This window comes from Panicum virgatum, chromosome 8K (assembly GCF_016808335.1).
Source record: "Panicum virgatum strain AP13 chromosome 8K, P.virgatum_v5, whole genome shotgun sequence".
Taxonomy (NCBI): Eukaryota; Viridiplantae; Streptophyta; class Magnoliopsida; order Poales; family Poaceae; genus Panicum; species Panicum virgatum.
In genome coordinates this window covers 42895762-42921309 of record NC_053143.1, presented here as the reverse complement: position 1 = coordinate 42921309, position 25548 = coordinate 42895762, and the positions used below count along the sequence as shown (strand labels likewise).

Here is a 25548-nt window from a genome sequence, read left to right as displayed (position 1 = left end):
AAGTCCAATCCCCAACACATGTCAGCCTGACCTCTACTTGTAGGTGGTACTACAAATTTTGGCCATTAGAGTTGACAATTATTCTGCATATATGACCGAGATAATACTTATCATTGAAGAAAACTTGCAGACGCAAGGCAGATTGCTGGAGAAGTCGTCGTCTGCTCGAGTTTGAGGAGGTAAGGAACAGAGAAGGGTCCGAGCCTTGCCATGGCTGATGGCTCCATCCATCCACTGTAGAAAGAAGCGCACTCATTCATTTTTTATACTTGCAGATGGACATCTCCGAACTTTCCTTGGTTGACTTGTGAATGTTCGCCCCATCTTCCGTTTGTAGATTGTCAAATGAACCAAGAAAGCTTACCCACCCACCCCATCCACAAATACTAGTACAGAGCTCATCGCCGGTCCAACCACACACAGCAGCCATGGCGGAGGGCGAGGGCCTCTTGGCTGATCCCGAGCCCTTCTCGCCGTCCGTCTTCCTCGACCTGCCTCCGACGCCCCGCCCCGATGGAACCGAGGACCCGGTCTCCTCCGACGACCTCATCCTCCCTTTCATCTCGCGGATGCTCATGGAGGAGGACATCGGCGACCAGTTCTTCTACCAGTACCCCGAGCACCCAGCGCTACTCCAAGCTCAGCAGCCCTTCGCTGACATCCTCTCCGACGCCGCCACCAACAGCACCTCCTCTGGCTCCACCGCGACCCTCTCGCCATCGTCCCCTGACGACCCGATCCAGCTTCCGCATCTCCTCCAGCCCGCGCCGCATGCCACCGCGGGGCTGGAGCAGCACGACGGCGTGCAGAGTTGGGCCTTGTTGGATGATGCCGATGAGGAGGGGCGGAGGAAGAAGAGCAGCGACGGTGACCAAGACCAAACCGTGCTGGCCTCGGCTTTCTTCAGCGGCAACAACAAGGACATTCTGAACCAGGCGTTCCTCAAGGGCAAGGAGGAGGCCAACAAGTTGTTGCCCACCAACAGCGCCCTTCTCGTCGACCAAGTGAAGGAGACCAATGGCGGCGGCCGCAAGAAGACGCATAACTGGGATGACTATGATGACTTGGAGGCCGAGACGTGCAGGAAGAGCAAGCTGATGGTGCCCGAGCCCGAGGAAACCGGCGAGGTTGTCGATGAAATGATCGTCAACGCATATGACTTGTGCCTCAAAGAAATGGAGTCCCTGCGTATCACCATGGGCAGCAGCGAGGACACCAAGAAGAAGAAGGAGAAGAAGAAGAAGGGCATGAAGGGCAAAGGGAAGGGAAGCCGGAGCAGAAACGAGGCGGTGGACCTGAGCACCTTGCTCATCCACTGCGCACAGGCCGTGGCCACGGACAACCGCCGGGGCGCCGCCGAGCTGCTCCGGCAGATCAGGCAGCACTCCTCGCCGAGGGGAGACGCCACGCAGAGGCTGGCGCATGTTTTCGCGGAGGGGCTGGAGGCGCGGCTGGCAGGGTCAGGGAGCCAGCTGTACGCGTCGACAGTGGCGGAGCGCGTCCCGGTCACGGAGTACCTCAAGGCCTGCTGGCTGTACCTGGCAGCCTGCTGCTTCGAGATGGTGGCATTCAAGTTCTCCATCGCGGCCATCTGCAACGCCGCCGCGGGGAGGAAGAAGCTGCACATTGTGGATTACGGCGTGAGCTACGGCTTCCAGTGGCCAACTCTGCTGCGCTGTTTGGCGAACCGGGAGGGCGGGCCGCCGGAGGTGAGGATCACCGGCATCGACCTCCCCCAGCCCGGCTTCCGCCCAGCCGCTCAGATCGAGGCGACCGGGCGCCGCCTCAGCAACTGCGCTCGTCAGTTTGGAGTGGCATTCAAGTTCCGTGGCATCGCAGCCAAGTGGGAGACCATCGGTGCGGACGATCTCGACATCGACCGCGATGAGGTGCTCATCGTCAACAGTGTCCGCTTTCAGAATTTGATGGACGAGGGGGCCGACATCGACAGCCCGAGCCCCAGGGACATCGTCCTCGGCAACATCCGGAAGATGCGGCCGGACATGTTCATCCTCTTCACGACGAACGTCTTGTCCGGCGCCTCCTTCTTTCTGACACGGTTCCGCGAGGCACTGTTCTACTACTCTGCCATGTTTGACATGCTGGACGCCACAGCCCCGCGGGACAGCCACCAGCGCCTCCTGGTTGAGCGGGGCCTCTTCAGGCCGTGTGCCCTCAACGCCGTCGCCTGCGAGGGCTCCGACAGGGTGGAGCGCCCCGAGACGTACAAGCAGTGGCAGGCGAGGAGCCAGAGAGCTGGGCTGAAGCAGCTGCCGTTGGATCCGGACATTGTCAGGGACGTGAGGGAGATGGTCAGGGAGCAGTACCACAAGGATTTCGCCATTGATGTGGATCACCACTGGCTCCTGGAGGGGTGGAAGGGGCGCGTACTCTATGCCATGTCCACATGGGTTGCAGATGATGCTATGTAATCTCAGAACATTATTAGAGAGGCTCTCAGCTTTTCTCCACTGGTTTCTACTTTTACAGAGATAATGGTTTCTGTTTACAAATCTAACTTCATGTATGCAGCATGATGCTGTCGTTCAGCACGAGATGAAACTTATAAGTAGTACTGACATGACAGCATAATGTCTTGCAATGTAAAGTAGATCGTTATGCTTTAGGTGTCCTTGCTGCTGCTTATAGCTGCATAGGGTCGTAGATATGGTTCTCTGCTTGTTGGGGCAGAGCTTGTGTAAATGTGCAACAAACTCAAGTCCTGTTTTTTTTTTTATTTTAGCATATGACTGTATTATTATGTAGCTTTGCAAAACTGAACTCCTTTTTTTTTTTTGCTTCTGTTTCTGTACTCTATGTTCCTCCCCCATAATTGTTGTATTCTGAACTCCTTATTTCGCATATGCTGATGGGGGGAACTTTTTAATAGGAGATGTATTGATTGTCCGGGTTCTGGGATTCGGATTGATTTTTCCGGGTTCCGATTAGGATTCGGATTCTAATTGATTTGTCCGTATTCCAATTGTCTCACATTCTCATGTTACAAGAATCACGGAGCAATACTTTACTATTACACTACCAAAGGATAGTGTGTTTATGACACAGAATCATGCCAACATTGAGCACTTAACGTGAAACTCAAAATGACGCATCTCCCGCACGCCTTCTATGGAAACCGGAGGATGGAGCCTTGTACGAAAATAGTTGAACCCTCTTCCGAGCAGGATATGGAGATGACTAGTTTACTAGCACATGATAGCTGAGTGCCTGTGCAGAGCGACCAGTTCCCGGGAAACTAGCAAAAAGACCATCAAAGCACTAGTAGGAGGGATCTTGTTAGGGCATGACAGTCATCGAGTTTCCCTTGATCGGCCAGCAAGCAGACAAGGATGCCAGTAGTTGTGTAAAGTGTTGTAGAGCACACTATGTGCCGTTTGTTTCAGCTAATTCACTGACTTCTGCAGCAGCTTCTGATGAAGCTTGTACCAAACATTACTAAGAACAGCTTCACCAGTGAATAGAAGGGACTTTGGCCCTACTTGTTAAAATATATTAGAATTTAGAAAACAAGAGAGTATTATGAATTTACACTCAGGCTTTGCTCCATGTATGTCTGCTTGAATGTCTTATAAATTCATTTGATGAATACAGGGTACGATCTGTCATTGAATCAACAAAACTCCACTTGGAAACCATAAATCACATCGAGTTAAGTTTCCACGGCTCATTTGAAAGGAGAGGAAGGTGAGACCAGCAAAGAGAATGTAATAGAAAAGTTCAAGCAAGCCTCGTGCGCTTCACAAACCAAATGTAATCGCAATCTACTTGTTTTCGGAATTACAAAACTAGGACAGCATAATAGACCGTGAAAGAAGCTTACGGTCCATCCACAATCTAGCAACAACATCCCCAATCTGTCAACGCTAACTTTATTGCAAATCCTAATATCCTTGCACATCAAAATTAAACGGACCATTTTAACACAAAAAACGGTTGTGTTTGGTGCTTCAAGTCAGCTCCGAGGTAACTGGAAAGCACCTAGCTCCAGGGATTAAATTGCAGTTGCTGTCGGTAAGAAATAATGGTCTGACTGGAATCTCTTCTTGCTAGCGGTTGATCGGGGTGTGCATCCGCTCGACAATTCTATTGATTGCTGCTCGAGTCATTACAAGGGTGTCATGCTGGAGGATACTGTAAACGTTGAGGCCCTGCATTTCATGGTATAGAAACATCAGTGCAATGCTCCTTGAGCCCCAAAAGACATACCCAGCAGAAAGCACTAATTTTGATTACTCAAACACTCAAGTAGTGAAATTATGAAGCTTACAATCGAAGGAAGAACATTCACATAGTGAAGGTTTTGAGTAGCCAGCTTTAGCTTCTTATCAATATCATCTCCATCCACCAATAAAACCTTCTTTGAATCATCCATCTGGCGTATGTATTGCACAATGTTTTTTGTCTTGTGGTTAGGAACTTCCAAGTCCTCAAAAATCAAGAGCTATACAAAGATCAAGGACCAGTAAATTTAAAGCAAACATTCTGATAGCAAAATTGAATACATCTGTTAAGGACTTGAGGTACAGACATTTTGTTATACAAGTATTCACACGAAGGACAGAAAAGGTTAGGACTTAGGAGTGCTCTGAATGTTTGTAAGCTAAAAGTATAACCACACCGGAAAACATTGCAAACAAACATGTATTGTCATATACTCATATTGCTTCACATATTTCAGTTTACTTTCAGGAAAGCAGGGTAAAGATGTCAGTTTCTAGTTACATCTGGTAACTAATGATTCAGCTTTTTGTGCGAACATGATAACAGTAATTTAAGTTGACAGTAATACAAGTCCTCAAAAACCAAAAGCTATGGAACAGCCAAATTTTACTGCATAAATTTTAATAGCATGGAAGAAAATTATAAGAGCCACACCAGAAAACATTGCGTAAAATAGACATTTATTGTCATATTATTTAACAGATTTCAGTTAACTACAATATATTTCAGGGAGATGGGGCAACAATGTCAGTTCAGAGTAAAATCTGGCAACTAAAAATTCAACCTGTTGTCCAAACATGACCCTAATAATTTAAGTCAATAATAATATCATTAAAATGGCCATCTGAAACAACAGCATATTCATGCATAACTACAAAGCTTAAATATGATGCAAGGACATTAGGACACACACAGGGGATCGGCACCATGTATCATGGAACCAAGCTCATATTTGTCAGATAAGTAGACGTGTGGCTGGCCACTTAGCCTGTAATCCTTAAAGAGGATCTAGAAAGTCGGGATATGCAAAACAGTTCTTCAATTATGCCAATGTCATTACAAAGTTCATCATGTGAAAACATTGGAACAAAGTCTTGTGTATGTCTAAATAATAAGCATATTTCTTCCCAGAGCACACTATTAAACCATTAAATATAGCAACTGGCTTGTCTATAATAATTTTGTAATATAATATAGCTGTTAACCAAAAGTGACCATATTGAAGCACATATATATTTAGTATGTTAGCAAATACCTTCCCCTCTGCAGTGCGAGCAGACAGGGCAATCTTGAGCCCCAGCCGCCGTACTTTCTTTTGCAGCTTGATTGCATGGCTTCGTGGTTTAGGCCCATGCATGGTCGCACCACCACGAAACTGTTACATTCTTAGTTTAGTTGACTGAACTCCAAACTGGATGCGATGTTTCTAACAACCTCAATAAGAATGATGTATAATTCAGTAATAATAACTAGCCTGAGGACCACGTAGTGTTCCATGCCGTGCTCTTCCAGTTCCTTTTTGTTTGTAAGGCTTTCTTCCTGTGCCACTGACTTCACTGATAGTTTTAGTTGAGTGTGTCCCCTGCAAAGACAAAGGTGCATCCAATTTATCAGAACATAGAACTGTTATTTCATCAAGATGATACTGTAGATCTCCAAGAGTCAAGGTTCAAAGTCAGGGCCAAATAAAAACAACAAGAGATCCTATGGGTGCACCTGCTGTCTTTTAGCAAGCTGCCACCTTACAACTCGATGAACTATATCTTTCCTAATTGGAACATCAAAAACGTCACCATCCAAAACCATGAAGCCCTTGTCCTCATTATGGAAGTTTGTCACCCTAGCTACCAGGTCTTCATACTGCCCTGCAATATTATAAGAAATCAGGTAGCCAAAATTAAGCATATGCTTAGTTCAAAAGAAAATCAGCAGCTCAGAGATCCTATGTTTTTTCATCGGAACATAATAAAGAAGAAACTGTAATACTGCAGAAGTGAGGTCAAATTACATTAATGTCAAATTTTGATCAGGGTAGATAAACAGCTAGCAAAGCTGTAGTTAGCCAAAAATAAGATAAGCAGTCACGGAATAAACCAATTCTAGTTAAAAGGAAAGTTGAGAAGATTAATTTCCTCAGAAATGGCATTAAGATGGTGCCTTGCAACTGGTCAATAGGGGGAGAAAGTACCAAGTTCGCGGTCTGGTGTCCAAACAGTCTTGCTGGATAGAAGTTCTGGTGGAATCAGGACTTCGTTTGCTGGAGCCAAAAGAGTAGAATACCCATTGAAACAGGAAGCTGGAAAATTCTGGAAATGAAACACAAAGTTAAAAGAAAAGTCAATGCTAAAATCATGTGCAATCAAATATAGCAAAACACACTTCAAAAGGGCGAGATGCAAAAAATTGTCTTCTTAACAGATGAGTGGATAATAAGCCAAATATTCGCAACAAGAGAAATTTCTTTGTTGAAATATTGACAACCCAAATTGTTAGCAGGATGCATATAATTGACGCTATCCTCTAAGGTATACCTATCTTACCTAGGAAACACAATAAATCAATTATTGTCAACCAAAATATAAAAAATCAAAAGGAAAATGCTCCAGTAGACCAGAGCAGGTCATAGATATAGCCTTTGCAGTGCATTTATGGGCAAATGTCAAGCCTGAGTTTCAAGGATCATTTCAAACCCTCATTGAGCAGTAACTGAATGCAGCCTAAGGTAAGCAGGCAGAATCACAGCACCAGCGGCACCAAGAACAGAATAAACAGACAGAGGCAATTGGACTAAGGCCCAACTGAATCAACACCCAGAACCACAACTAACACAATGTAACTGCACTAGTATGTTTTCTCACCTAAGGAAGATTCAGAGATGACATCTCAATTTTCAAACAATGAAATCTACTCGATGCACCCCTTCCTAACCCGAGCACAGTTGCTGCTACCAACAGTAATTGCTGAAACATGACTTAATTTTGCACCACCCTCAGGAACTTTGGGAATGGAGTAATCCCTGGACATGCCAACCAGAGTGGACCACAAGTAAACCGAACTGCAGTCGAGTGAAATGGTCCCCAGCTTCATCAGATGTTTGCTAAATCACACACTATATTTCAAGTCGAAATACGAATCAGGATTCAGAGAAGCGGCACCTAAGCCACAGCTCTACCCCAAAACAGGTCCATTCCCCATCCTACACGGCACGAGGACCCAAACGCAAGAGTAGCAGCTCCTCAACCCTTTCTCCTAACCCACCCGTAAACCCTACCGCGGCGGCGGCAACCAGACGCGGACCGGAACCAGCTGCCGTCGTAGCGCCAGCACCGTCGTTATGAGCCAGCCACCGGGGCACCGCCCTCACCTAGGAACGGAGAGCGGGAGCGGAGGGGAGGGGAGGGGAGGGGAGGGGAGGGGAAGTGGGGGATCCGGACCTTGGCGAGGCTCGGCCCCGCGCCGGGCAGCGGGTGGCACGGCGCCACGGGAGCCGGCCCCGTCCCCGCGGCGGCGCGGCGGAGCAGCGACGCGGCGCGAGCGAGGGCCCGCATCGGGAGAGAAGGAGAGGGAGGCGGCGGCGGCCGGAGGTGCGCGGAGGGAGGGCGAGGCGGCGGCGGAAGAGACCGCGGAAAGGAACGGCCACCTATCTGCGTGGGCTCTCTTCCCCCCGCGAGAGAATGGGCTTAGTGCCGCAGTTGCAAGCGATCTGGGCCGGCCCGTCGGCGAGCGCGTGGGCTCGTAGGCTTTCAGCGAGAGCCCGCACGTGAGCCCACAACAGGTCGCGTGAGCGTTGGTAGCTTTTCGATTGTAAAATGAGTTTTCTCAACTTTTGCTCCAAAAGTTATCAAAAAAAAACTTTTGCTCCAAAAGACAAAAGCCCCCCCCAAACAGAGTCTGCTACTCCTAGAAGCAAAAGTTGAGAAAGCTCATTTTACACTAAAACGAAAAGCTCCTCTCTCGCAGCTTCCCGAGCTTCTGCAAACGAACTGTTATTTTCTTTCCCATCTCTTCTCCTCCACGCAGTTGTCGCCGTCGTGTGCTGACGTTGCTGCACCTCACCTGTCGTTGTCGTTGCGGCCGTCGTGTCCTCTTTCGTCTGCGCATCCGTTGCATCCTCCCTCGCCTGCCACCGTCACCGCCTGTCACCTGCCCTCCCTCATCTGCCGCCTGTCGCGTCCTCCCTCCCCTGGACGGAGACAGCCGCTGCTCGGGGCCGGCGGGGGCGAGCTCCCTTGGGCGGCGCGGCCGGGGCTCGGGGCCGGTGAGAGCTTCCTCCCTCCTAATGGCTCAAGCTTTTGATAAGTTCCCCCAAATAGATATAGTTAGTTTTTTCTCCAAAGCAGCTTTCTAGGGAAGCAAGTGGAGCTTTTCCAAGTAGAGCTTTTGGAGAAGCTGCAGCTCCCCCAGACAGGGCTGCTGAGAGCCTAGAAACATCTCGTATTCCCGTTCCTGTGCTACATGAAAGAAGAGCGGCGATTCTGAGCCCGAGGCCAATTCCCTCGGTTTCACTTCTCCTCCGGCAACCCTCGGCGTCGGAGACGATGGAAAGCTCGGGAATTGACCAGTTGTATATACTACCTAATACCGTAGATTTAGGGGTAGTTTGGTTTTTTCCCATTGTGATTTCCTCCACGGTGTTCCGTGAGCCGGAGAGGTTAGTTGCTCTGGAATTTGGGTTGGATTTCTTCTCAATGCGATCGTCGGGAATCTTTTGCTTCCTCCATGATTTTTGTGGTGACTTTGTTGGTGATGATCAGAGTTTGGCCGTGGATGTGGGGCGTCTTGGACAGGAAGGTGTTTTATGGGGAGGGTTCAACATTGACGATGCTTTCTTGAATGTTTTCTTTTGCGTAGGTGCTCGAATCCGCTGTGATCTTATCTGCACCCGATTTGTCCTAGGTATATCGCCAGGTTTGCAACCACCAATATTGCTGCTAGAGGTCGAGGGATTGTTTTATCCCTCTGAAGTGTTTCAGATGGCCACATTGTCATCTGTGACTTTTTTTGTGAGGTTTGCTCTCCACTGCTTGTGTGTTCAAGCTGGTGTTCTTCAGTTCCCCTTGCGGGATTGCTGCTTGTCGACTAGGTGGTGCCGGTGAGACGACCAGCGACTGAGCCTGGTGAATGGAAGGACTGCCCGGGACGCTCAACGGATAAATGGCATACTTCTAGTGGGCCACTGATGGGGCTTTGAAGATCTTTTCGTCAAATTTGGGTTCTGGCCATGAGTTTCATCCTAGGTTGTTCTTCATTGCGGGAGATGAAGAAGGCTCGGCCTACAGCAACAACGGTTGGCGGCGGCGAGGATGGCTGAGTGCTCCTGCTTCGATAATGATAATATAAAAAAAGAAATCCTGTTTAAGAGGATGGATGTAAAAGTATTATGATAATGAAATCCAACCCTTCTTCAAAAAAAAAGGTCGTGTGCGATGGTAGAACTTGAGATGGTCTGATCGAATTGTTTCTGAATCTTCAGATGGTGTTATCGTCAGAATTTCGACCTACATCCTTTGCTCTAGCAACAATGGGGTCGCATTCGTGCTCTTATAATAATATTGTCCTAAACTGGAATGAAATTCCCATTAAAAAAAGAATAATTCGACCCACTCTTGGTCGACAAATATATCAATGGGTGTAGCTGTAACATCCGTGTTGTCGTACTGATGCGAGGTCTTGGCAGGAGTACGTTGGAGAAGTTCCGGCCGGGGCCGGAAATGCAACGCACCTCTGTGGTTTGTCACAAAACTTCCTCTCAAACTTGTCAACGAGGTCAAGGTGGAGCTTCATAGCAGCAGAGCGAGAAGTGCAGTGAATAAAAAGTCTCTGAACTTAAAAGGGATATTTTTGCCCACAGAAGTGAGTTGTCCCGTGACAGATCCAGATCCTTGGATGACAGAGCCTTCCGATCGAAGGCTGAAGCAGCAGGGACCTGCTTGGACTCAAAGTCATGAATCTATCCATGTTATTAAGACAGAAAGAAAACTAGGCTAATGTACACCGGTAAAAAATGGAGCTCTATGCCCCGTTTGGTTGCGCGTTGTAAAAATTTTGAAAAGGCATCTTTCTATATTTGAAGTACTAAACATAAATTAATCACAAAAATAATTGCAGAACTCGTCTGTAAATCGCGAGACGAATCTAACGAGCATAATTAATCCGTCATTAGAGGTTGTTTACTATAGCATTACTGTAGCAATTTAGCGTCTGATTACAGCCTAATTAGGTTCATTAGATTCGTCTCGCCATTTACAGACAGCAGTCGCAATGCGTTTTTTATTTCGTCTAGATTTAAGTCTCCATGCGGGTGCCGAAATTTTTTTTGGAATTTTGGATTTTGGAACTGAACACGGGCCTAGTACCGGTTGTAGAGTGGTACAACCTGGCTGGTACTAAGTCAAGGGCAGTTTAGTACCGGTCGCAGCGATCGATACTAAATTTGCCATCTAGAAAAATGAAAAAAATTTACAAACCCTCAGGAATTTTTCACGTGCATGTGTGGTTGTGAGGATTCAAACTCACGACCTAAAGTCTTGCATGTAGTTTTCTTACCATCCCACCTATATATTACTTGTGACTGGATAGATATGCTTTTCTTATCATCCCACCGATGCACCACAAAAATGGCTTTCAAATTCGGACCCAGTATTAAAATGCCTCCATGACAACTTTAGTACCAGACTAAATTGTGTCCGGTACTAACCGAAGCGCAGCGGTAGGGGTACCTTATTTTTTTTCTTCTTCGAAAATCCTTTCCCCCCATGGTTGTCACCTGTCACATGCACAGGGAACAAACCGGTGCATGTATAAGGCCATAAACATAAGACCAAATATGAAAAAGGGACTATACATACGATGGAAGAACATGCACATGGACCTGCTATCAATCAATTTTTTTTTTGCGAAATGCTATCAATCAATCTATTATAGGACCGGTCGGTCAAGGTCCGTCGTAGGCCCACGCCCAGCCCACCCACTTTTCCTCCGGGCCTCCACGGCCTCTTCTCCATAATAGACGAGTCAACCGGCCAGCCCACCCCTCTCTTCCTCCTCTTTCAAGATGACAAGATCGGTGGGCCAAATACCGGCCGATTCTGGCCCGGCCGTCCGCATCCCCCCCTCCTCCGGCGCAGAAAATCCATCCCCTGAGCCATTTTAGTACCGGCCCAAGACACCGGCCGATACTAAAATGGTGTGTGCGGGCCTCCCGGGTGTTTGTCAATTTTTTTTCTTTATTTTTTGGGTGAAAAACCATTTAGTACCGGTCCGTATTACCGACCGGTACTAAACTTCCACTTTAGTACCGGGCGTTTTGACCGGTACCGGCCAGTCGGTACCGGTCAGCCACCCAGTACTAAAGGGGGGTTGCTGACCGGTACTAATATTGATTTTTCTAGCAGTGCCTTCAGATAAGAACTCATTTGTTCTGTGCCACAATTCGCATGTGGCCCATCCAAGTTTGCTAACCATCTTTGCCATGCAGGATACCCAAGATGACGACGCTCAGGCGCCTGGTGCACCACCTCCTTACCTAGAGCAGCTGCTCCAGCTGTACGGTTCCCCCAAAGACAGGGGATCATTCATGTGTGCCGGAGGTATTGCAGATTCAGTCACCCCCCCCCCCCCCCCAAATGATGCACCCGCTAGCCCGTCAAACAAAAGAGCGGTCGTGGAGACAGAGGTTGACAGCCCACCCAAGAAAAAGAGTTGCAGTACAGAGGACTACATGAGGCAGCTAACTGAATGCATACGAGAACGGAGTGCTTGTGATCGTACCCGTGAGCAGATCGATGTTGCCGAATGCATGGAAATACTGAGACAAGACGGTGTTCAGGAGGGGTCCGAGCTGCACTTCAAAGCAATGGATCTATTCAGGAAGTCGGTTTGTCGTACGTTGTTCAAGAGCTTGCAAGACCCAGAGAACCGCATTAAATGGATCGACTGGACGTGGACCCATGGAAAGCTACAGTAGCATCTATCGTGTATCGCCAAGCAGTTGGCTTGACAGTTGCAGTTGTTTTAGTGTATTTTATGGGACAGATGAACAATGCTTGTAATGTTGTTGTTTATGTTATCAATCTGGACTAGTTTAGCTTCCTTCACCTTGGTTGCAGTTACTGAATTTGGTTTGTTTACTTTGTTCAACTTGATTTCATGTATCGCTGCATTTGTCTCTTACACTTATACTCAATTAGAATTCTTTGCGCATCATTTGCAAATAACTGTGGTGTTTTATTGGTGAACTAATTGAAGTTTGATGTTTCCAGGTTTGTGAAGGACAACTCGGAGATAGAAAACAGCATCGGGGGGCATAACCAATGGCAGATGAAGGGGCAAGTGATGCTTCAAGTGATTCAAGCAACACTTTCTGGGATTTGGCCACTTGTGCTGCTACTGTGGCAGCATATGCGGCCGAAAATCCTAATGCAATGGCCATGGATAGCCAAATGCAAGCGGCACCTGTGGCCTTCGAAGTGCACGAGGCTACTGGGCGAGAATGGGTGGAAGCTAGTTTGAGGGACCCATGGAGATGCTATGAGAATTTCCGTAAGTATCCTTTCCCAAATGCATTTAGGTGTAATCCCAGCTTCAAAAACTTTTGGGATATTTTAGCTTATTCTGATCTAGGTTCGTTTGTTTGTAGGTATGAACAGCGAGACATTTCATAAGCTGCATAAAATTCTAGTTGTCAACCATGGGCTGCAGTCTACTCGAGAGTTCGGGTCCATAGAGGCTTTAAGCATGTTCCTATGGGCATGCGGGCACAAGCAATGCATGCGACAGGTGAAAGAAAGACTTCGTAGGGCATTGGGAACAGTAAGCCAGAAGTTCGGGGAAGTGTTGCGTGCTATGGTGTCATTTGCAGATACAGTGATTATGCCAAAGGATCCGACTTATATCACAGTGCATCCGGCTTTGCGGACGTACTCACCTTTGTTCGACGGATGCATAGGCGCTATAGATGGAACACACGTACCTGTGTGTGTTTCTCGAAGGTCACATGATGATTACCTCAACAGGAAAGGTTGGCCAAGCCAGAATGTTTTAGCTGTAGTTGACTTTGACATGAGGTTCACATTTATTGGAGTGGGGATGGCGGGAGCTGTGCACGACATGGCAGTGCTTAGGGAGGGGTGGACGGCTCGAACATTCCCTCACCCACCACCAGGTTGGTTTCCTTAACGAAAACCTAGTAGACACTTGTCGTTGTACGAATGCAATTGAGTAACATGTGCATTTGGTTTCTGTACATAGGAAGATATTATTTGGTGGACTCAGGGTATGCCAAAGAGCGTGGGTATTTGGGACCGCATCGCCACAACAGATACTGGAAGGAGGAGTTCAAATATAGGGGTCCTGAGCATTTGCAAGAGTTGTTCAACTACCATCATTCGAAACTGCCTAATGTGGTTGAAAGGACATTTGGGGTCGCCAAAAATAAGTGGCAAATGTTGAAAGGTATGCCAAACTATCCTACGGAGAAGCAATGTGGAATTATTGTGTCATGTTTTGCACTGCATAACTTTGTAAGGGATGAGAATGCACGGTCATTGACGGTCGGTCCGATGCTGGTACCTCCACTAAGTGAGTATTCCAATCAGTGGGTTGAGTCAAATGCGGAAGATGACATGGTAACTCTCCGTGATTGGATTACTACTTGACTTGGAGTAATGGGGTTCGGGTATGTGAGTTTACAAAAAAGATTCGGATTTTGATGTTGGTAAAATATGAACAAATGTATGATTCTTTTTTGTGCCGACAAATTTGTGAACCAGGCTTAGATGATCTGCAGTGGAACCTGGAATGAAGGAGAAGCACAGGACAATGTTTATTTTGGTCCCTACGGTTTCATGAAGTTGGATGTGCCTGTATGTTGGCTTATTTTGGTACGGAGGGGTTCATGAAGTTTGGATTTGTGACTGTAGTGCATAATGCACAACCACTTGGCAATTTGGTAATTGGCTGACCTTCATTCGGTTGTATGAATACATGATGATAAAACTGGTGATTGCTAACTAATTTGGGTGCAAATTTTGCACCAGAAGTAGGCGCCAAAATTTCGCTTTCATGTTCTATGGCTGTTGCATGTTGACATGTCTGTCATTTACAGAGCCCGTTGACATGTCTGTCATTTACAGAGCTCGTTGTTATGGTTGTAATAATGTAAAATGACGTGTTCGAACTGTTGTGTGCACATCAAATCTGGCGTAAGTACGCACCCATTTGGTGCCCAAATTTGAATTAAAAAACACGCACTTATTTGGGTGCCAAAATTTGAATTAAAAATCAACCAGTCGCTGCCTTCAGCCCTGGTGCAACAACCAGCCGGCCTGCTGCACCCTCCAGCCGAGAGCAGCTGGGACCAGCCCAAAAGCGCCGCACGGCCGGCCAGGCCGGTCGACCCACCCACCCGCCGCCGCCCGCCCCGCCCCCGACCTGTGGCTCCATTCCCTTTCCACATACTGCCACCCAGCTGCCCCGAGTCCGGTGAGCAGGGGCGCAGCTCTGACCACGCCATGCTCTGCTCCGCTCAGCCCATGCGGACACGTCTGAGTCCAGCGTACAGAGCCGTACGTACGTAGTTGTATACAGTATCATGGCAGCCTGACGCACGTACAATGCTCGTTGCCAACAGGTCTACGTGCCCCCCCCCCCCCAAATCATAAAAAAGAAACATTAATAAAATGCGTGGGGGAAAATAAGATCAATGTACGTACTGTGTTCATTGGAAAGCTCTGAATCTGCCTCATCAGTGGGTGATCAGTACATCTAGATCCAGGTCATCCGTACCTGAATGATTCGCAAACCCCAAACACGTCCTACGCATAATGCTAGCTGCTGCCCACATGTCATCCAGCATGGACCATGGTCCACAGCTGCACACCCTCTTTTCCACAAAACAAAACACACACACACACACACTCTAATCCATCCATCCATTAGCAACAAGACATCTGCATCTGACTGAGCGCGCGCACAAATTAAGATTACGCAGAAGACGCACATCATCATTCAGCGTACGTATTCCCCAGGGAAACGGGCTCTCAAAACCACTCCTGATTGAACACTCCAACCCAAAAGGATCCAACCCCTGTTCATCCTTTTTCCCACTACGATGACATGTGCAATCCTTTTTCCCGTGCAAGCCTCATCCACCAAGCTACCCAAAGGCTACTGCCCGGTCCGGTCACCTCAGTCAGGCACCAGATCAAGTCATTATATCAGTAAGGCTCGTACTAATCACAGTGCCCATGGTTGCCGGCTACAGTGGGCTAGCTAGCTACGCACCTCGAGCCCTAGCTCATCACTAGCACGCAGCAGGAGGCAAACGCAATGCAATGTGTTGCCCAAGCCCAACCACCGTGGTTCGGTTTGTATTCAATTATAATCAGTTTACCAGTAAAAATAAACGATAATTCTAACAAACGTCTCGTTTATTTTCGTTTCTTTGGTAATCCGCTTTAGAGATTTGCTATGCTAAGCGAGAAAGTTTTCGTTTAGTTATAATTTAGACATGGCCGAGAGAAGCGGAAACAAACTGGCTCGTGGCTGGCTGGGTGTCCATGGGGCCCCTAACTAGGAAAAACAGTGAGCACAGAGATCCAACAAAACTAGGATCAAAGTCCTACTACGCAACACACGCCCATGTGGCAGGCAGGGCCGGCCCTCTGATCTGCCGGTGAAGGAAAACTGGGGAAAGAGATCGAGCCGGCCGGCCGGTGTGCGTCCATGGCCGCCGGGGATTGGGAAAGAAAGAACTCCTACATTCCTCGCTCCTCTCCGCTTTCTTCCTCTCGCCATGCGTAGACGGTAGGTAGACCCGTAGGCTCGTGCAGGCGGCAGCAGCCCGGTGGCGGAGGGCCTGCGTGTCGGGGGGAAGAGAGGCAACGGCGGTGCGCGTGCGTGCGTGCAGCGGTGCAGAGGACGGAGGGAAGGAGCAGAGGAGAAGCTGCTGGCTGCTGCAGTTGCATTGCACTGATGGTTTTCGTTTCAGATTTGCGACTCGATTCTGACAATTTGTTTGGTTGTTATTGGTTTTATTAGTGGTTCATTTCCTTGCTGTGTTTTATTAGGGGGATTCGTGGGCCGAAGGGGGGATACGTGCGATCTTGATCATTGAAGCAGTGCGTTCATGGAAAAGGTAGAATAAATTATGCGACTATGAAACCGGAGCTAATGAGTTTGAAATCACGGAGAATAAATTTTTAAAACATGATTGTATTTTTAATTTGGTAATAATGGAGAATAATTTTCAAAACATAATTACATTTTTATTTGGTTTTTTTGTAGATAATGGCCATATCTAGGTTTGATTTATTACCGGAGGCCGGCCACGGAGGAGCTGGAAATAGCAAATAAGTAAATAAAAAAATTAGAACCAATTAGTACGTACAGGGGTATAGTACATGTATTTACCTACGTAAATAGATTAAGGAGAAGTACTTTTACCCGCAAAAAAAAGATTAAGGAGATGTACTGTACATGTGTTATAATGGGTCAAATCATAACAAGCTCTACGTTGTTACTGGGAGCTTGACCATGTAAAGCCTCTTCAAACAACTTCAAAGGCAGGCAGGCAGGCACGCATGCATGCATGATGCATGGCACGCTTTTCACATGCCTTTGCCTGCCCGTCGTCCATTCCGTGCGCTGCGCATCATCATCATTCAGCTTGGGCAACGACGACAGTACACGGCATCCATGCAGGACCCAGCAATCCAATATGATTGACCAAAAAGAAACACAAGGCTTGAAAATGCACGCACACACTCGTTTCAAAAAAAAAACAAAGAAATTCGCGCACATTATTTCAAAGAAAAAACTTCCAATTCTATATCTTTCATCTTGGTCAAATCAGCATCGTTCGTGTGTACGTGTACACACACGACGGACACTGCACATGACTGGTTATATTCTGTGGATACCTACCTTTATATGTATGCATATATGTATATGTATTAAGTACCAGTATATAGTTTACTACGGTAACCCTTCTAGAAAGTCTCTTATAGGCTCCGCATGAACTATAAAATGAAATCTATTTGCAAAACCTCTTCAGAAAATGGGTGTAACTCTTCGTGACGAATGTAATGACGATAATTAATCGATGATTGGCTACAATGATACTACAGTAATCATCCTCGAATCGCACGGTCAAAGGCCTCATTAGATTCGTCAAGATTCCTAACACAGGGGTTCTGAAATTGATTTTGTAAACTGTCTTTATTTAACATTTCTAATGGACGATCAAAGTATCTTGTAGTCTCTTCTAGGAGCAAACCAAACATACGCTCCTCGACGAAGCCCGTTGCATGCAACGTCCAGCTCAAGAGTGACGCGTCACCTACTTAGCTCGATCGCTCGCTAGCTGCGTGCCTGCGCCCCATGTCCATGAACGTGCTTGCTGCTTCCTTGCATGCTTGGCCTAGCTGGCTAGCTATAGCTATGGACGTACTACTAGGATGTTAAGCCCCTACCCTGATGGAATGGAAGAAGCGATGTGTTTCAACGAAAGGTGAACGATCGATCTCGTCAGCCGTCAGGGCCGGCCAACCGTGTAAAGCCACCGTCTAGGACGACCGTCCGTGGCGTACGTTTCTGAAGATTTTTATAAATAGGCAGCAATAAATTAAAATGGCACAGCTAGGTCTGAAAATTTTATTTTATTTTATTTTTTTGCCAACCGGATGGAGGAGGAAGTCGTCACCTCTACAGGAAACTGATCCATGTGCATAGTGAAACGATGGGTGGTGCCGGTTTATAGAAGTCTAGGGCTTTTTTATATGATAGGTGAATTTTGATATTCTTTTGATTTTTCTATTCATTGTGAGCTTTTAGAGTTGATTGGTTGGTGCACACGTACAAGTGATCGGTAACCTATTCTCCTGTGTAAGCCTGGCGACCTGATCACCCGGCGACGAGGGAGTGGCGCGCACTCCCTCCCTTGCTTGCTTCTCCCTCCCCGGCCGCTCGGTCAAGCCGGGCAGGTAGCCGATACGATCACAAGTCACATTGCGCTGTGCACACACACACATGCTCGTGCTCGCTCTCCGCTATACATCATCGCCCTGCTCCTCTCAACAGCGGCCACTGTCGCCACCGGCCGCCGTGCCCCCCTACCCATCGCCTGCCTCTCCTCTCTCTTCCTCCCTCCTCCCAATCACATCTCTCTCTCTCTCTGAAAAGAAAGCAAGCGTGCGGGTGCCTGTGAGGCCTGTGAGTCTGCGGCGGACGGACGCGCGCGGTGGTGGCAGGCTAGCAGCTGGCGCGCGCGCGCGCACGCACGCACACCCTTGCGGCCGGCTTGGAGCGTTGCGGGAGCATCGGCGGCCGGCTTGCTGCGTGCCCGATCCTCGGCTGTCGCCATTGCCGGCGAGCGCGGAGCTAGCTCCGGGCCTCCTCTCCGGTCGGGCTTCCGGCGGCCGGGAGCTCAGCTCGCGCTGCGCGTGCCAGCCTCCAAGCCGCGTCGCGGTGGTTGCTGCAGTTCTCGCGGCCGGCTGGGCCGACGAGAGCGCGCGCGCGCGACCTCTTCGACCTTCTTCTCCCGCGGCGATGGGCGCCGAGAGCGGCCTGGGCCGCCGCCGCGCCGCCGCGCTACTCGTCGCCGTCCTCCTCGCCGCGGCCATGGGTAAGAGAGCGGAAAATGCTAGCTAGAGCCGCGAGCTTTGCTGCTCTTGTTCTTCGTCCTGCCTTTTTTTCTTGACTTAATTTGAGGCGAATTGAAGCTTTGCTCTTGCGAAGATCTTCTTTTCATGCGCGTCTGTCTCGTCTACCTTTTGAGCACGCATTCTCTCTTCGCTTCGTTCTTGCTTCTCGCCTCTTTCCCGGCCTTCTTCTTTTTTTATCTTTCCCTCCCATTATTTCCTCTTGCCTTTATCTCTTCACGCACTAGTTAATCCAAGACCAAGGGGACCTTTTAATCAATCAGGTTCCTCTCAATTAGGTGCTCGTTCTTGACATGTTTGCTTGCCCTCTCCTAGGTTCAATACTTTAGTAGCTAGCTAGACAGTCCTTGCTCCTGCATTAACATGAAGTTCTCCCTCAAGAAACCTCAATTATGTTGTTGTTAGCATGCACGCACTCTCTAGATGTACCTCTCCCTCCCTTTCAAATTAAACACAAATAAAATCTGTGTCCTTCCCTCAATCCTATCTCCTTGGTGTCACCGTCTTGCTGTAAAGCAATTGGGCATGGTAAATCTGCCTTAACCATGTGTTTCTAGGTGCCACCCCAACTTTTCGAGAACCGGAGAGCAGCTACACTGTTTTTATTCTGTGAGATCACTGAAGATGTTCAATTTGCCTGAGGAATTTGCTTTTGGTGATACTACCTCCCTTCTTCCATGATGCATGCAAAACCAGTGCAGCATCTTATGCTTGCAGAAATCCATTCTGACATCTCCATCCTCCCATGACATGTGCACCAATTAAACATGATTACCTTTTTTTTTCATTTCACCCCGCTGTTAAATAAAACTCAGAACAAAAAAAAATCTGCCTCTCTGCTAATTAATTAATACTAAAAGTGGTTTTCTTTTCTCTCCCAAGACACTATTGTTGCTAGGTAACCCCTGTAGCTACAGGGATGTTCCCTCAGGAATTAAATTAAACCCCATCACTCTCTTCCTCTCTCATGGATCTGGCAGTAGTCTTCCAGTCTTCACCAACCAAACCAAACCAACAGCAACCCTTTCTTCTTCCCTGCACTGCAGCAGCAGTCCTGGCACCCCACCCTGGCACAGCGCCCTGCCTGCAGTCTGGTCCAGAAAAGCACACATCACACGGCCAGGATCCCCCTCCTCCAATTCATTGCACTGAGCTGAGCTGAGCTGAGCTGAGCTGACTAGCCAGCATACGACACCCACTTCAGTGCAGAGGAGACCTGCAGGGAGAGGAGATCAGGAGAATCTCCCCCGTCCACGCGTCCATCCTGGCCGTCCGATCGATACGTGCGCTGCTGCGTCTGCTCCGTACGTGCCAGTCGGGCACAAATAATACGCTTTGGTCTCACTCGCTTGGTCTTGATTAGTTGTTTATAAAAATTTTGTAAAGGAATCTTGCTGATTTGAAGTACTAAATAAAATCTATTTATAGATGGTTTGTAAATCGCTTGACGAATCTAATGATGCTAATTAATTAATGGTTAATTCATAATTAGCAGATGGTTACTGTAGCATTGTTGTTGCAAATTATGGATTAAGTAGACTCATTAAATTCGCCTCACGATTTACACTCCATCCATGCAAAAAAGTTTTGCGAATAGATTTTATTTAGTATTTTATGCATGTGTCAAAATATTCGATGCCATTTTTTTCTGTGCATTTACGGATTTACGGTTAAAGATCTGTCTGGACAGGGACGACGTTTAGGACAACCACCATATGCCCAGTACTGTATCTATCTTGTCAGACCCTAATAATAATAGACCGGCCGTGATAAGAATTATTTTTTTTCTTGAACGTCCTGCAGTTGCCACGGCGGGGCGGCGTCTGCCGGCGGCGGCGCTGGCGAGGAGGCGGATCGACTCGTCGACGGCGGTCGGCGCCGCCAGTGGCGCGTGGTGGGCGGACGGCAGCAGCGCCGGCGTCCCAGGTCGCCGGCGGTGGCTGCTCGGGCCGGGGTCGTCGCCGCCGACGTGCCGCGCGCGGTGCGGGCGGTGCACGCCGTGCCGGCCGACCCGGGTGGCGATCCAGCCCGGCGTCGGCCCGCAGTGGGAGTACTACCCGGAGGTGTGGCGCTGCAAGTGCGGCAACAAGCTCTTCATGCCCTGATCGATGAGCAAGGCCGGCCGGGCCGCCCCTCGGGGTTGCTTGCGTGTTCTTGATCGATCGAAGGAGAAAAGTGCCGGTGATTTTGCAAAAAGGGTACGGACGTAAAGAAAAAAGGAGCAAGAGGGTGCTGGTTAGGTAATTAGGCGTGCGTGCGTGTGCGACCGTGATGTTTGTGTATAAGCAAATCAAGACCTTAACTACTACTTCTACATGCCATTGCTCTTTCTTTTCTTCTTTTTTTTTCTTGAAACTGTTTCATTTTTAAAAAAATTTCTTGGACAGCATTCAGGCCTTGTAAGTATGAAGTAGAAGTACCTTTACATGGGGGTTAATTGTATGTTGATGCATGTTCATGGCTGTAAGTAGTGGCAACATCCTCCCGGTCTAGGCGATTATCGGTGCAAAATAATGTTCATTTATTCGGCGTGATAGAACTTGCAGTACGTGCACGGTGTGCTAGGTACCAAATCAATGTGCACGAATATTGGTGTATTGACGTTTGTTTTTTGGATCTGGATTTTAAAATTTGGCCACCCACGTACGAATTTGGATCTGGATCCTCATGGAATGTGATGGTTTGTGCGCTGTGGCGATGGCTGTCATATTTATTCAATTCATCAGTCTTTTCAGTGGCCACCTAGCTGATCCGATCAGCGACCACCACATGGGCAGTGTAAATACTGCAAGTTTAATTTGCATTATCTTTTAGGGTACCATGATAGATGATTATACACTTGCACAATATACAAGATTTACCTGTCCGGAGTTTTTAGCGTTTATACGTATTCTTTTTCTTTATTTTCCCTAAAAACTAAAAATTCAAGGAATCCAGGAGGTCTTCTTTCTGTACAAAACATGCTGGTTGCTAATTTTTTTTTTCCTCTCGGGAAAAAAATCAAAAGTATAGACCAGAAAACTATAGCCCGGTTGACAAAAATATTGTGAAGACGAATATTAATTATTCTCGACCATTAAACCTTTGTTATCAAATAGAGGTGGTCACGATCATGGACTCATGGGGCAAGTAATAACTTTTTCATTTTCTTTTTCCCTGCATGGCCAACCGTACTTTTTTAAGCTTTTCTTTAAGCCGCGGATGCTCTAGAGAGCCTGCATGCCCTGCACCTGGTAGCAGTTCCTTGTATTATACTTCGTTCTCGATTCGTCGTAGTGTCATCGTAAAAATAATGCAAAAGATAAAGGGGCTGTTTGGACTCAAAGACTAAATTTTATTTAGTCCATGTCATAAAGAAAATTTTACTATTTTAAAATATTAAGTAAAGTTTAATTATAAAAATAATTATAAAATTTGGGGCTAAATTGCGAGACGAATCTAATGATGTATATTAATCACTGTAGCAAATCATGGATTAGTTAGGCTCATTAGATTTGTCTCGCGAATTAGCACTCATCTATTAAAAAAATTATAAACATATTTTATTTAATACTCTTAACTAACAAGATTTTATTTGATGTGACAGAAGCTAAATTTTAGTCCCAGAAAACAAACATGGTGAAAGCTTTGCTAGCTCTGCCACATGGAAATGCAAATGATATCGCAATGCGTGACAAAGGCACAGGCACGGCGACAGTGCCGTGAAAGAACTTGGGGAGACCAAATGTCGAGAGAACCAATTGCCCCGGTAATGATTGTATGTACTACCGTGCAACGCTTTGCTCACTAGTCAGTAGTCACATGCGGCACACTCTCCCGGCCGGCCGGCACGACCGTCGATGGCTAGAACGCTGTAGAGAGTAACGTGTGCATGTAGGACCAGCTTATTTAATTTGCTTTCTATTAGCAACTAGTTATGCTCTCTATTAGCAACTAGCGTACGTGGTTCCAGTTGCTTCACGTTGCATAAATAATGTCAGGCAGGGGAGCTGCCTATTACTGTACGTTGATGAAGGAGACAAATTAAAGAAGGAAGACCAACAAAATCTGCATAGCAATAACGTTGGCAACATCATTTAATTTGTTGAAGTATACAAGTGAATCGTGCAACCTTTCTCCAATTCACTTTGGTCTGCTAGCTGCTTCTCCCGCCAACCAACAGATTTTTCTCTCACACGGTATCGCGGTCAAAGATCTTAAGCTTCTATCTATACGGATGTGATTATATAAATAAAATAGTTACATCCGGCTCCTACTTACAAGTTTGATTTGATGCCTGAGCGAGTTTGCGTGCGACGGGGAATAATGTTGAACAATTGAAGTATGATGATTAATTTAAAAAAAAAACTTGATCGGGTGCAGTATGACGGCCCCAACCGTATTTCGTAAAAAGTAAGCAATCGGTTTTCGGGTCAAAAAAATTCCATGGGATTCTTTTTTACCCGTTGATGAAAATTCACCTCATGTGGGGTTCGAATCCCAGACCTGCGAAATGCCGCCGGAGTGCTTCAACCGGTTGGTCTAGCCTTCTTAAGCAACTACTATGGTTAATTGCTCCATGTTTTTCTATTAGCTTAAGTTTTTCAACGAACTTAACAGTGTTTTGAGGGGATAATGATTAAAACTCATTTAATTCGGGGTCAGCAGGTCTTTTTTGTTTGTGATCCTTTTCATTTCTTTTTTCAAAAAAAAAAAGAGTGGAAGGTTCAGGAGTCCGTCCTTCACGGGAGAAAACCTGTAGCGATCCTGTTTGGTCATGATAAGCAATTTTGTCTACTCCAGGCGCGGCACCTCCTCCGGGATCCAGAAGCGATCCCGCGCGAGGCCGCGCGTCCAAGTCCAAACCCCAGCAGCTGCGCTGCCTCTGCACTCTGCACTCTGCACCCACGATCCATGGCTTTTCCCAGCGAGTCCATGCCGTGCTTTATTCCATTGCCCCCTTCCTCTTCTCCCTTTAATTTCTCCCTCCCAACAGTGTCCGGTCAAGCTAGCGTTTTCATCACATTCTCGGCCTGGCCTGCTGCACACCTCATCGAATTCTAGGCGTTTTCATCACCTCGTCGTCGTGGCAACTACTTGCTGATTCTGGCGTGTGCTCACTTCTCCCCGAATTCAAAGTGCCGAAAAAGTCACGTCTTTTGTTACGTTTAATTTAGCATATTTAATTTTGTTTCTGAAAAAAATGTTTCTACAATAATAAACATGTTTTATACGATAATTTCGAGCATGTTATTAATCGAAGTTAGTTCTAGCTATACCCTTTGACTGTTTTCATAGTAGTAGTGAACCAATACGCTAGTACGCATTTGGGACAACGTAGGGCGGCAGAGCGTAATAATAAACAAGACGGCGACGTAAATGGGAGCATGAGATGGACTCCATGGAGGGGAAATTGGTACAGATTTTGTCGCCTTCACGTTGCACATTCCAAGGCGAGCATGATCATGATGAAAGCAGCGAGACAGGGCTATACACTGAAACTGCGTTCGGCAGCCAGCTCCGACTCCAGCCCAATAGTATTTTTCTCTCACATTACTCCAACCACCAGCTCTAGCTCCAGCCAGCCCAACAGTATTTTTCTTTCACACCATTCCAGCTCTACCCTCCAATTCCAGCCTGCCAAACGCAGTGTGAGTCGCTGCATGCTCTCCATAATTGCCTTGACTATTTTGTGGATCCATCCATCCGTCTATCCATTCTTCACCTATCCATCTCTATCTCTGTACACGCACAATTTTAATTTGTAGCATAGTTTGTCGTGGCACAAAGGCTGGGGTGCGTCCCCAGACGACCGTCAAACCCTGTAGCCGAGTAAACACGGCCGTATCGACAACAGTGGACCGTCCCGCCGGCTCACCATATTTTTAGTCTCAAGCAAGGCACGTACGTGATCGATTCAAGTTAAAATACCTCATCTGTAAATGTGTGATATTGTGTAGAAATTTAACGAATTCTTGTGGCGACTAAGGAGTATATTCAAGTTATGTAATTTTATACAATGGTTGTGTTTAAATACACATATAGACAGGTTTTCATCTAAATTTTTAATTTGGTTTGTCTCGTATTATTGATAAATGTGTCATATTTATTAATCATGTATGTGAGTCGGATCAACCCCCTCCGTCCACGACTTAATCTCGTAGATCCTTATGAATTAACACACGGGTATCAATACGTATACTAACTTTATCCATAGCAACACACGTGCATAATAGTCTACTATAATAAAACTTGTGTGATATGGGAGAAAATGAAAATTTACAGCGTCGTGGGTGTATAGCTTCACGCCCTTCGTAGATGAGCTGAAAATTGAGGCCGTGTTTAGATCTATTTTTCAAAATTCCAAAAATTTTGTAAATCGCCGGCATGGTGTATTAAATGTAGTCGAAAAAAACCGCATTACACAAATGGACTGTAAATTGCGAGACGAATCTAATTAGGCCGTGATTAGATACTAAATTGCTACAGTAAAGCTACAGTAAACATGCTCTAATGATGAATTAATTAGACTCATTAGATTCGTCTTGTAGTTTACAGACGAGTTATGTAATTAGTTTTGTGATTAGTCTATGTTTAATACTTTAAATATGAAAAAGATGATCTTTCAAAATTCAAACTAAATAGATCTAAACACAGCCTGAGCATG

At 46.8% G+C, this 25548-nt stretch overlaps 4 protein-coding genes and 1 long non-coding RNA gene across 5 annotated transcripts; 4 read left to right on the top strand and 1 right to left on the bottom strand.

Moving 5' to 3' along the window:
* Positions 1-208: 208 nt before the first annotated feature.
* Positions 209-2781, top strand: LOC120645777 (scarecrow-like protein 34). The gene has a single exon (XM_039922517.1). The coding sequence runs from the start codon at positions 312-314 to the stop codon at positions 2430-2432; it is 2121 nt and encodes a 706-aa protein (XP_039778451.1). The 5' UTR covers positions 209-311; the 3' UTR covers positions 2433-2781.
* Positions 2782-3709: 928 nt separating this feature from the next.
* Positions 3710-7891, bottom strand: LOC120644763 (50S ribosomal protein L4-like). The gene is made up of 7 exons (XM_039921469.1): positions 7677-7891; positions 6431-6548; positions 5959-6107; positions 5717-5824; positions 5498-5617; positions 4289-4462; positions 3710-4169 (listed from the first exon to the last, which is right to left on the bottom strand). The coding sequence occupies exons 1-7, from the start codon at positions 7788-7790 to the stop codon at positions 4068-4070; spliced, it is 885 nt and encodes a 294-aa protein (XP_039777403.1). The 5' UTR covers positions 7791-7891; the 3' UTR covers positions 3710-4067.
* A 347-nt stretch (positions 7892-8238) lies between these two features.
* Positions 8239-9657, top strand: LOC120646330. The gene is made up of 2 exons (XR_005664385.1): positions 8239-8500; positions 9094-9657. It is a non-coding gene; the product is annotated as an uncharacterized LOC120646330 (long non-coding RNA).
* A 2847-nt stretch (positions 9658-12504) lies between these two features.
* On the top strand, positions 12505-14294 carry LOC120644762. Its single transcript, XM_039921468.1, has 5 exons — positions 12505-12783; positions 12881-13405; positions 13492-13695; positions 13795-13918; positions 14013-14294. Exons 1-4 carry the CDS (start codon positions 12555-12557, stop codon positions 13896-13898), a joined length of 1062 nt encoding a protein of 353 aa, XP_039777402.1. The 5' UTR covers positions 12505-12554; the 3' UTR covers positions 13899-13918; positions 14013-14294.
* Positions 14295-20594: 6300 nt separating this feature from the next.
* Positions 20595-21369, top strand: LOC120644761 (EPIDERMAL PATTERNING FACTOR-like protein 4). The gene has a single exon (XM_039921467.1). It carries the CDS (start codon positions 20618-20620, stop codon positions 21005-21007), a length of 390 nt encoding a protein of 129 aa, XP_039777401.1. The 5' UTR covers positions 20595-20617; the 3' UTR covers positions 21008-21369.
* Positions 21370-25548: the final 4179 nt, after the last annotated feature.

Coding starts and splice junctions, on each gene's coding strand:
- LOC120645777 (XM_039922517.1), top strand. CDS start 312: ATGTTCGCCCCATCTTCCGTTTGTAGATTGTCAAATGAACCAAGAAAG.
- LOC120644763 (XM_039921469.1), bottom strand. CDS start 7,790: ATGCGGGCCCTCGCTCGCGCCGCGTCGCTGCTCCGCCGCGCCGCCGCG. Junction 6,549..7,676: donor CGGGGCCGAGCCTCGCCAAG/GTCCGGATCCCC, acceptor TTTCATTTCCAG/AATTTTCCAGCTTCCTGTTT. Junction 5,825..5,958: donor AGCTTGCTAAAAGACAGCAG/GTGCACCCATAG, acceptor TTGTCTTTGCAG/GGGACACACTCAACTAAAAC.
- LOC120644762 (XM_039921468.1), top strand. CDS start 12,555: ATGGCAGATGAAGGGGCAAGTGATGCTTCAAGTGATTCAAGCAACACT. Junction 12,784..12,880: donor GAGATGCTATGAGAATTTCC/GTAAGTATCCTT, acceptor GTTTGTTTGTAG/GTATGAACAGCGAGACATTT. Junction 13,696..13,794: donor TAAGTGGCAAATGTTGAAAG/GTATGCCAAACT, acceptor GGTCATTGACGG/TCGGTCCGATGCTGGTACCT.
- LOC120644761 (XM_039921467.1), top strand. CDS start 20,618: ATGCCCAGTACTGTATCTATCTTGTCAGACCCTAATAATAATAGACCG.